The following is an 11,240-nucleotide window of genomic DNA, read 5'->3' as shown; positions in this document are numbered from 1 at the left end:
GTTCCCTTTTGCCTTTGTATCCCGCGGGGGGACTGGCAGGCTCACGCGTCTCCCGGGACCGGGAGGGACCGGAGGCTCTGTTGCCTGGGAAGCGGGCAGGCGAGCCTGGACTCAGGCGACGCGCGGGACAGTCTCCGTGCCCCGGCATCCCTGAGGTCCCCAGACCTCGCGGCGGCGGCGGCGGCGGCGGCCAAGCGCCGAGAAGACTGGGCCGGGCGGAAGAAGTCGAGGCCGAGGTGTTTCCGGTTCCGGTGTCAGTTCGAGGCGCCGCCGCCGCCGCAGCTGCTGGAGCCGCGATGCCTAAAGGAGGTGAGGGGCGAGCGCGCGTGGCCCGCGGGCCTCGAGGGACTGCCCGAGTCCCGCTCCCGCTGCTCATTCAGCCCGCGGGCGTCTCGGAGAGTGGCGTAGAGGGAGAACGTCCGCGCCGGCTGAGGGCCAGGTTTGGGCCTCGACGCTCAGTTGTCCGGTTGGAGAAACTGAGGACCGGAGTGGCCACGAGCCGCTCCTTCGTGGGTCTGGGGAGCCTCGGAGGCCTCGTGTCCTCGTCGACACGGAAGGCCGGGTCTGGGGCGCGCTTCTCTTGGCTTGGGGGATCTGGCGTTTCCTCCCGCTTCAAGGCTCGCGGGGGACTGAGTCACCGCGTCCCGCGCCTGTGCCGGGCCCGTCTGCCTTGCGCGTAAAACGTGGGCCCTCTCGAGCTCTGGGCGAGCCGGGCCTGACTAACGAGAACTAACTTGATGCTCTCGAGCTTGGCAGAGCTAGTTTGGACTGCCCCTATTCGGTAGTGGCTCCATGTGTGCTTTTGAGCCAGTCGCTTCATCTCTCTCTGTCCGGGTTTTCTCATTTTGCAAACCGAGTTTACGATTGTACCTACCTCATAGTACTGGTGGGAGGCTTGAACAAGGTAATCCACGTGGAGTGCGCATTACAGGGCGGGGCGGTCGTTAAGTGCCCATTAAGCATTATTTGGAGGGTTTTGTCAGTTCCTTGGCCAGGAAAATAGAGGATCCAGGGTAGACCGACCAGTCCTTCATTCTCTTCTTCTCCCTAAGAGTCAGAAGTTTTTGATTTGAAGTCTGGCTGTGTCACTGTCTAACCTGATGGCCTGGAAGAAATCACTTAGTTCCAGCCTGTTTTTCTCATCTGAAGCACCTGGCCCATAACCTTTCTCTTGGAGCTGGAGATACAGAGGTCATAAAAAAAGTGCCTGGCTAACTCCTGGCACAGAACAGATGTTCGGTTAATAGTGGTAGCTCATGTGTCATGTTGGTTAAGATGCTTCTGCCCACAGGAAATCTACTTGGAGTATTTTCAAACCTAAATGACTTCCTGATTTTTTACTTGCAGAGATATTGGGGTTTACAGAGCTGAATCCATTTAAACTCACCTCCCTACCGATTTCATCTGTGGTAGGAAGAGCCACATCTCTTCCATTTTTCTCATTCCTGTGTTCTGCAAAAGGAGGGTGCTAAATGAACCCTTCGGGGTCCAGAATTCTGGTTCTAAGGATCCTGTTTCATAGACACTTTGAGCCAAGGTTGGAGATTACAATTAGAAAATCCTGAATATCTTGGTTAAGTGGCTTGATCTTTGGCTTGTGAAAAGCTTCTTGGCAGATAAGATGTACATTTCTTGCTTGTGTTGATTTGCTTGAAAAGCAAAGGAAAGGCCTTTTTAAATTTTCAAGTATAAAATTCCCTGAGGGAAAAGAATGCACTCTTGTTGGCATTGTGTAAACGTGAAACATTTTTTTACAGGCGGGAAGAGCTTTTAATAAGAGTTATGGTAGGCCAGACTAAGGGCAGTTTCCCCTAACCAGGTGTGTGGTATGAGAGCCTACAGTAGCCAGTTTTGAGTTGTGAGTACTGCCTGGAATATTAAGAGGGCAAGAAAGGGTGTTGGGTTTTTTTAACAGCAAGCTTGCTCTCTCACAATAGGACTTTCATGGGCATAGACTGAGACACCCCTGGGAACCCAGGTAGTCATTAAAAATGGGTGGTTGTGGTCTGTAGCTGCCCAATTATGGCTCTGCAGCTGCTGTCTAGGAAGTAGGAGCTGGGTAGTTGTGCTACTGTCTCAGGAGTCCAGAGAAGCTCTGGCTGGCTAATTACAAATTCTCTGCACTCGGTGAGACACTGGAAATCAGCTGGGCCGAAGCTTCTAGAAGAGGGGATGGATGAGGCCACATCCACGCCAGCATCCCTCAGGACCACCAGAGCAGGTGCCATCCTGCTGTAAAACTGGCTGGTGGCTTTAGTCAGTCTCTTGTCCCGGTGCAAGGGGGTCGACTGTAAAACTGATAATTTCAGATGAGCTTTAATTTACAGTTACATTTGTAACTGTTGGAAGGTAGTCGGCTTCATTTTCAACTTTAACTTTCCCAGCTGTGCGTCCTGCTCTAAGCAAAAGAAAGTTTCTCGTAGGTTTTGGGTTTTTTCTTTCTACCATACCACTTAGGTGAACCTGGAGTATTTTATTCTGTGATGTTTATAGTGAATCACTGATGTGGTCAGTGGCTTTGTTTTTTTTTTTCCTCCTGCCAAAATACTTCTGTTAGAAAAGTAACAAAGGTAGCATACCTTTCTGTAGTGCTTATCCAGTGCTGGGCACTGTTCCAGCAGATTTACTAAGTTAACAGTTTCGTTCTCCTGACAAGTCTAGGAGATAAGGACCCAGATGGAGAAACGGAGACTCAAGAGGTTAAGTACCTGCCCAAAGCGATCAAGTGGTAGAGCTGAGATTTGAATCTTAAGTGTCTTGTCTGTACCCCGAGGAGATCGACGCACAGCTCCAGAATGGGACCAGCTGTCACTCCTCATAGGTTTATTCTGAGGATCAGATGAGTGCCTGGCTTTGACAGAACATTTGCAAGTAAAAACCCCTGTAGTCATAGCAGGGATGTGAGTGTTACATGTTCTGACTGCATTTCGGTGTTCGGATTCTAAGGGTCCAGGAGAGTTGGCCAGTTATTATGTGCAGTGTGCCCTCCCCCATAGCCTCCCCTCAGGTCTTATTTGTAGGAAGCTACCTGCAGCACACAGTGTGGAGCTGCCTCAGGTGGTCACATGTTGCCTCTTTTGAAGGTGTGAAAGGAGGAGAGTGTAGGTTTGGGTGATGCTTCGTGAGGGGTGGGGGGCTGGGGGAAGTCTCCGCAGCCTCTGATGAGAGCACCTCAAGTAGGACACAGCCCCCTGGGGCCCACAGCCTTCCAGGAAGCCAATTCCCTCCCACCTTCCTAAACTGCCAATCATTGTACAGGGAGAAAGGGAGGCCACAAAGGCCGGGCAAGGCAGTACACAAGCCCCGAGGAGATCGACGCACAGCTCCAGGCTGAGAAGCAGAAGGCCAGGGTGAGTACGTGCCTGTTCAGGCCACTGGAGTGGCCCACGGTGGTTCCATGCCTCTATGGCGTCCCAAGAGGCCAGGCAAAGACCACCTATTCCCAGGGAGAAGTCAGCACCTGAGATTCAGGGTGGAGGTGGGGCATGGACAGCAGGCGGGTGTCCCAGAACAACCGCCATTGAAAAGGAGGGCCATCTTCTGGAGTGAATCCATTAGAACTTTGTTTTTATAGCAGTGATTGCCTTAGTGGGTCTCTGTTCTCAGTCCTGTGTTCCGGCCTTCTGGGAGCTGTCCTTCCGCCAGCCTCAGCCCATCCACAGCTCAGGCTCCCAGCAGTCCCCGTTTGTTTGCTCTAGCCATGCCAGACCTCTTGCCAGACCCAGTGTGATATGATGCCCTATCTTCCTACACCCCCGGCAGGCAAAGTACTGTTCGTTTCTGCAGACCTTGCTGAACGTCATCTCCTCTGTGACTCTCACGGACGGTCTTCACCCTTCCCCCTCTAGTCCAAGCTTAGGAGTTCACTCTCCTCTGTTCCTGCAGTGTTTTTCCCAGTCTATTGTCAGGAAATAGAATGTTTTCATCATCGTTGATGTCCACATCCCTAACTACACCATTAGATCTCTGCCTGGATAAGGGCCACAAAGAGCACAGTCAGGCATGATGAGTGACGCAGCTGTGAAGTGCCTGGGAGCCCCTAGAAGGGAGGGGTCGCATGTGGCTGGGGGAGAGGGGAGGAGGGCTTGAGGGAGGAGCTGGCAGCTAAGCAGGACCTTGGAGAATGTGTGGGCTAGTGCTAACGCAGGAGGACCTGCTGTTTTTGTTAGGCATATTTTTGGCGGGAAAGCAATAAAGGTGGAAGGAAGCAGCATGTTGGGTGTTGTGTTAGGAAGCCAGCACAGCGAGGCCTCTGCATGGGCAGGTCAGAGTGGCTGGCCTGCCACTGATTGTGGGAGTGGAAAGCGGGGAAGGACTTGCCCAGGAAAGCAAGTACCATTTGGCAGCTGCACGTGGCAGCTGGGGAAGGAGGAGGGGAGCTGAGCAGTGGTTTCCAGCCCCACAGCCGAGTCTTCCTGACCCTGGGAGATGAACTTCTCACCGAGAAGGGCTTTCAGGCTGTGGGGCCGAGTAGATAGGCTGCCTCTGACCCAGGTCCCCTTCTAGGGGCCAGGGTTGCAGAGTAGGACCTTGTCCTACTCGGTCCCTGCCTTCTGGGGGGCTCAATTTTTCTGGGTCCACAGTCTGGAGGTGGTGGGAGCAGGGGTCACAGTCTAGGGGGTTTGTGCATTTTTGATTTTGCAGGTTGTCCATTTCTGAAACAGGAAGAAGAGGAGCAAGAAGAAGGTGGAGATGGGGCCGCAGGTGACCCCAAAAAGGAGAAGAAATCCCTAGACTCAGATGAGAGTGAAGATGAAGAAGATGATTACCAGGTACTGCGTTTGGCGGGGGCCTGGGACTTAGACTCAGTCGGCAGACGTTGATCAAATGCTTGTTGATTACCATTTCTAGTTGCAGATGCGGACAGAGTCCTTGCTCTTAAGGGGTTATGTTCTAATAGGGAGTTACAGACAAAAAGGAAATAAACAGACAACAATTTCAAGTAGTGGCAGGTATTGTGAACAAGAAGTAGTAGTAGTAGCAAAGTGGTGTGTGGTGAGGACGCAGCTTTTAAACTGAGATCTGAAAAACAGGCTAGAGCCAGGTGTGTGAAAATTATCGTGCAGAGCAGTCAGGGCGGCTGGATTAGCAAGCTCCGAGGGCCTGGGGTGGGAACAGGAGCAGCAGGAGGCTGCTGGGGGTGTGCCCTCGTGGATATGAAGAGGGGTGGCTAGGGAGGAGGGAGGACCTAGGAGCGGTTGGCAAGGGCTGCTCCCATGTGGCGCTTGAAAGGGCTTGGGTTTCACTGTTGTGGGTGGGGGGCAGCTGGTGGAGGCCTTGAAGTGGGAGGGAAAGATGACTAGATTTGCTTTTAAAAGGTGGTTTGGGGGGTCGCCTGGGTGGCTCAGTGGGTCAAGCCTCTGCCTTCAGCTCAGGTCATGGTCTCAGGGTCCTGGAATCGATCCCCGCATTGGGCTCTCTGCTCAGCGGGGAGCCTGCTTCCCCCACTGCCCCTTCCTGTCTCTCTGCTTCCTTGTGATCTCTCTCTCTGTCCAAAAAAAAGTTGTTTTGTCTTCTCTGCAGAGAGTAAATCGTAGGGTGTTGAGGTTATAAGGGAAATGGCAGTAGGTCTCCAGACAAGAAATTGTGACTTGTGTTGGGATGGTGGCAGTGGCCGTGGAGACAAGCGGGCAGATTCACACCATGTTTTAAGAGTTGGGTTCATTGGGGTTTGCCGAGGGAAGGAGGCATACGGCTGTGGCCTAAGGATGGTCAGAAGGAGCAGGGTGCGTGAGGCACGTTCACTTCACGATGTCACAAAGCAAGTGGAGGCGTTTGCAGGTAGCTGGATTGGACATTGGTGTCTGGAGCTCTGTGTCGGATTGGCTGCTGTTTGGAAACTGTCTCCTTGGTCACTTAAAGAGAAAAGCGGGGGTTGACAGGGCCTAAAACTTGCACCCAACCTGCTACATTGAGGACTTGAGCTCTTGGCTGAACTTCCTTCAGGCGAGGTAGAAGGGGCAGGTTCCTCGATCCCATAGGTTTTGATCTCATGGCTCATTCTCAAGTCACTTAGGTCCCGTCAGCGGGGAGGGCTAGCAGCTGGAAAGCGAGCTGGAAGCGAGCTGGAAAGGGTCCTGACGCCCTTGGCCCGGCCTGCATCAGGGATCCAGCCGTGCTTGTTGCTGTCAACCGTGGGATTCCATGGAAAGCTGCTTGGGGCTGCGGGTGGTGGTGGGGGGGGCGGGTGCTGGGCTTGCAGTGGGGACATAGTGCTGTGTGTTGAGAGCTTGTGAGTTGGGCTTGGACTCTCAGCTCATCTGCTGTCTACTCCCTGGTTGGCGTTAGGCAAGTTAGTCCTGTGTCTCTGTTCTGTAACCTTTGAAACAGAGAGACTAGTCCCCAGTTGCTGGGACTCCGCATAGGTTGGGCTCTAGTCCTGTGCAGTCGCTGTCCTTGTACCTTCCAGGCTGCTGGAAAGTCTGCTGAGTGCTGTTCCCACTAGGAGGCTCAGGCTGAGCATCGTGTTGGGACAGGGCTGGAATAGGAGCTTGTCCCTGTCTAGGGGGGCTGTTGGGAGATGGTGGGAGTGGTCCTCAGGGGCTCTGCAAGACCAGACGTCTCCAACAGCCACGTTCTTGTCCTGTCTTAGCAAAAGCGCAAAGGCGTAGAAGGGCTCATTGACATCGAGAACCCTAACCGGGTGGCACAGACAACCAAAAAGGTCACACAACTGGACCTGGATGGGCCCAAGGAGCTTTCAAGGAGAGAACGGTAATTTCTACTGCTGGGCCTTGGGACCTGGGCCCTTGGACCAGGGGCTGGTGTGTTGGGGTTGGGGGGTGGGGTTTGGGGGTGTTTGAGGCCCAGTTCCCGTGCCCTTGCCTCCTGGGCTCTGAGGTTCCCAGTGGCTGGGTCGGGGCTCCAACCTCAGCCTTTAGATTTGTTTCATCTCATTCTCTAAAGGCTCTATAGAAACTTCTCCAAAAACACAAAAATAATTTTTTCTCACCATTAGGAACCCAGCAGGGAAAAACAGAACAACAGATTCAGACTTGAATGTTGCACTTGAAGTAATGCCCAGGGATACGGAGGGCTCTGCTATGGTCCCTTCCTCCAGAGCGCCCTGCTGCATGGACACTTCCCTTACCCCAGCCTGATTGACCATTGTTGGCCTGCATTCTCTGTGTCACTGCCACGGGGTGAGGTAGAAGATAGCACAGGCCGGAGAGGTCTTCTGGTTGCTCCTTCAGTCCCAGCTGGAAATGGAGCTGCAGACAGCTTCCTCTTGGGTTGTGTGAGGGTCTCGGTCCAGTGCTGGAGTGCTCTGCACACGGCCGTTCCTTGACAAGTAGTGCCCTAACTCTGGATGGGCACCAGCTGACATCAGGGGCCTTACCAGAGATTGAAGTCCTTTAGGGAAAGCTGTCCTATCTTTCTTTCCTTCCTGGGCTGCTAGGATTAAATCTGTCTTCCTGTGCTAACCCCATGATGTCTGAGGGGTCTATGAAAACCCCACAGGGAAGGCTCATGGGCTTAGGGTGTGATTAGAGGCTGCTAAGGATTCCAGCCTTCCAGTAGGTTCCCTCTCACCAGTAAAAAGGGGGTGCTTTTGTTACCCCTGCTTTTTGAGGTTGCAGAGTGAAAGCCATAAAGGCCAACTTTCTGCCTGGCGCTTAGCCTTCACTGAGGGGGCTTTGCAGAGCTTTGGATAGCCTTGCTCATCATCCCAGATGCCTCCCGGACATACTGCTCACCACCTGCCCCCCACCCCGCCCCCTGCCAGGTTGGCTCTCTACTGCTTGGCTTAGAGGCTCCTGGCTCTGCAACTACCTCCCAGGGTAGGACCTGCTGAGCTAAGAGATATTCTAGTCTCATCTCTGTAGCATGTGTTTTTCCAGAGTCTCCTGGGCAAGACATCTGTTTATCTGACTTCTGGTGGCTGGCCTTCTCTCCTGTCGGGCCAGGTCCCAGGCTTTGTTTCTTATTAGCCAGTGCAGTGTTCTGTAAGGCTCCTGGGAGGCCAAGTCCCTCCCTCGGGCTCCTGCTAGGCAGGACTTCCCGGCCCCTCCTCTAGTATTTGGCTTTTCCAGGAACCTGGTATTAGTGGGACCATCCAGTAGCACAGTGAAAAGTGTGCCCACTCCGGTTCAGAATCTCGGGCCTGGGAGGACCATCCTCGGAGGGAAGCTAATGACCATCACCTCTCTCTCTGCCTAGTGGGTTGGTGACTGACACCTTTGTCCTGTGGCAGTCTAGCTCTCATTCCCACACCCTCCTTAGTGGGAGCTCACACCCCAGAGGGCAGCCTCTTACACATCTGGGCTGCCCTGATCGAGACCTTGCTGGGTTCTGTTGACCTGTGATTGGGTGGGCATGGTTCCCATCTGTGGCTCCTTGGTCCACTCCCTTTTCTGCCCTCAGAATGTGATTTCCAGTGCCTTCCTTCTCTTGCTCATCTTTGGACACACTGTTCACTCGGTGTTTGGTCCGCCTTTCTCACTATGGACACCAGATCCTAGTCAGCACCTCCCTTCCCCCCAACATGGGCATTGTTTCCTCTGTGCCGAGCTCACACCATCCTCTGCTCGACCATCACTCGAACTTCCTCCAGCCCCTCAAGTCTGTTCGTCAGAGGTCCAGCCCTCTGCCTCTGCTTGTTTGGTGAATGGAGGGGGCACACGGAGCCAGGGTGCCTGCCTTCATTTGGGCCCCGGGCCTGAGGACTTGGCTTCTCTTCTGGCTCCCACGTTCAGCTCAGCTGATAGTGGTGGGGAAGATGTCCCGTCTGACACCATTTTATCCACACAGAGAAGAAATCGAGAAGCAGAAAGCAAAAGAACGTTACATGAAGATGCATTTAGCTGGGAAGACAGAGCAAGCCAAAGCTGACCTGGCCCGGCTGGCGATCATCCGGAAACAGCGGGAAGAGGCCGCCAGAAAGAAAGAAGAAGAGAGGAAAGGTAAGTCTGGAGCTCGTGTGGCTGCCTGCCCAGTTCCAGGCCAGCCACCAAACCCTGCACTTCATTGTCCTCGTTGTGTGACAGGATGGGGTTGTGTTGTTGAGTAGAGACCCGGCCTGCGTGTACATGCACGGGCCTTTCTCGCTGCCAGCGGAGGTGGGTGTTCCTGCCCCCCACGTCCTAGGGTGCTGGGAGGGTCCGGCAGCAGCCAGGATTCAGACAGGGCTTTGAATCTGAGCAGAGCTCCGTGCACAGCAGCTGTGGAAGCCTTGGGGATGCAGCTAGGGCAGACCTTATGAAAGCGGGACGGTCCTGCCAAGTTATCTGGTGCCTTGTTGAGTGCGGAGAGCTGCCTCGGGTAACCGCTGTCCACCTGAGGGGCTTGAGAGGGTAGGCCAGGGTGGGCTGGACCTTACAGTGCGGACCTGGATGAAATCTGACCCAGTTGTCCCTCTTCCCGCATGCTCTCCCTCCAGTGGGGTCAGAGGTTGGTGGCGGGAGCCGTGGGGAGTTGGTCTGGTTTATAGGAGCGCTTGACTCATGACTTCCCTCCTCCTGGTCTTACCTACCCTTTGTACGTGTGAGACCACAAGAGCCCTTAGGGATCTGCTATCCTGCCCCTCACCAAATCACAAGGAAACCGAGGTCCAGAAGGGGGAAGCCGGCTGCCGCAGGGTTGTCCCCACACTGGCGATGGCCTGCTGTCCCAGCTCCCCATTGGTAGCTCTGGCCTCACAGTCCCCAAGCTGGAAAGGCCTCAGCATGTTGTTGCTGAGGCTACAGCCCCCACACGGAGAGGGTGTAATTGAGGGGTTCTGCTTGGGGGTGGGGTGAGAGTCCTCTTTGCCCAGCAGGTCGTGTGGTGGGCCTGTGTCGGGGCAGCCACCCGGATGTGAGGGGAACGTCTGGACACCAGGGCGCAGTGGCTCCTGCAGGAACCCTCTGCTCCCTGAGGCTGTTCCTCCTCTGCCGGCTGAGCCCACTGGCCAGAGTGTTTTCTGTGGTCTTCAAGCCCCCTGGTGCTGTGCTCCCGGGGCGTGGGGCGCGTGTTTGGATCCCGCCTGGTTTCGCCTTAACACCTGCGCTTCCCTTCCTGCCCTCAGCGAAGGATGATGCGACTTTGTCAGGAAAACGGATGCAGTCGCTGTCCCTGAATAAGTAGCACGGCCTGCGGGAGGAGGCATCAGGGATCCGGCCGCACCGCCAGGCCCTCTGCCGAGTCTCGCCTGCCCCGTCCTGGCGCCGCCGCAGCCCCTCACGGCAAGGAGCCCCCACAGCCTGGGGCCTCCTCTTCATCTTGGCACAGAAATCGTTTGGGGGAATGGTGGGGAGGGCTGGGGGGAGGGGGCGGCTGCTATCTGAGACAGAAAGATGCGGGACAGCATTTCATATGTAACCATTTGAATGTTTTTGCTCTTTTTAGAATTCAGAACTCTTGTTGGGGGTGCCTGGGAGGTGGGGTGAGAAGAGCTTCCATTTGTCCTGTAGGTTGCACGGTAGGGGCTGATTGTGTGGGGGGAGCCGCCGACAAGTTTGCAACAACCAGCCCCGGTCTGAGTTGCCTGGGTGCTCCCTCAGAGGGGCTGTCGTCTGGGAGCCCGTGCCCTCGGGTCCCTGAGGGTCATGGTTTGTCCCCAGCAAGTCCCCTCTGCCCTTCCCCACCCCATCCCCACCCTTCTGGCCAGTGCTAGGGCCCATTCTTAACCCTCCCCATTGATCATTTCAAGAAATCTCTGTTTACTGTGCAGCACCCAGGCAAAACATACTCCACAAGTCCAACTTGTATATTTGGCAGATTAAAACTTGACATTATCATAATATTTGTTCTGTGATGCATTTTTGGGCCCTTGTGCCTGGGCCCTTTTCACCCGGCAGGGCATAGTGGTGCTTTCGGGCAGGTCCGCCCCACGAGGACTGGGTAGCACCCAGCTGCGTGTGGGGCCTGGTCCCTGGGCATCTGAGCTGGGAGACAGCTTGGGGTACAGAGTTAGTCCCTCCCGCCCTTTAACCCAAGTGTGGTGGACCCTAAGCCAGAGTGGCCAGGACCCAGTCCACAGTCCACTACAGCAGCACCACGCCTCCCTGCCTTGCCCTCCAGGTGCCCTGGTATTCACAGTCTCAGGATTTCAGTGCTGGGAGGAAGCATGATTGCCAGGCAGGACCTCATGCCATCCTTACCACCCTGGAAGGTGGGGATGGTGGCAGGGAGTCGGGCTTAGCACTATCATGTGAGCCGCCTGCAGACTTGGCCACTGTGGCTGCCCTTTCTCCCACACCCCTTCCTCAGGGGCACTCCAACTTGTGAACACCAGCATCCTTTGCGTACGGTCCTGAGAG

At 54.9% G+C, this 11,240-nt stretch overlaps 1 protein-coding gene across 1 annotated transcript; it reads left to right on the top strand.

Annotated features, from left to right (window-relative positions):
• The first annotated feature begins 207 nt into the window (after positions 1-207).
• PDAP1 (PDGFA associated protein 1) lies at positions 208-10,717 on the top strand. Its single transcript, XM_044234192.1, has 6 exons — positions 208-309; positions 3,259-3,350; positions 4,665-4,772; positions 6,593-6,714; positions 8,752-8,903; positions 10,007-10,717. Exons 1-6 carry the CDS (start codon positions 297-299, stop codon positions 10,063-10,065), a joined length of 546 nt encoding a protein of 181 aa, XP_044090127.1. The 5' UTR covers positions 208-296; the 3' UTR covers positions 10,066-10,717.
• The last annotated feature ends 523 nt before the right edge of the window (positions 10,718-11,240 follow it).

This window comes from Neovison vison, chromosome 14 (genome assembly GCF_020171115.1).
Source record: "Neovison vison isolate M4711 chromosome 14, ASM_NN_V1, whole genome shotgun sequence".
NCBI classification, from domain to species: Eukaryota; Metazoa; Chordata; class Mammalia; order Carnivora; family Mustelidae; genus Neogale; species Neogale vison.
This window is presented reverse-complemented; position numbering and strand designations above follow the sequence as displayed.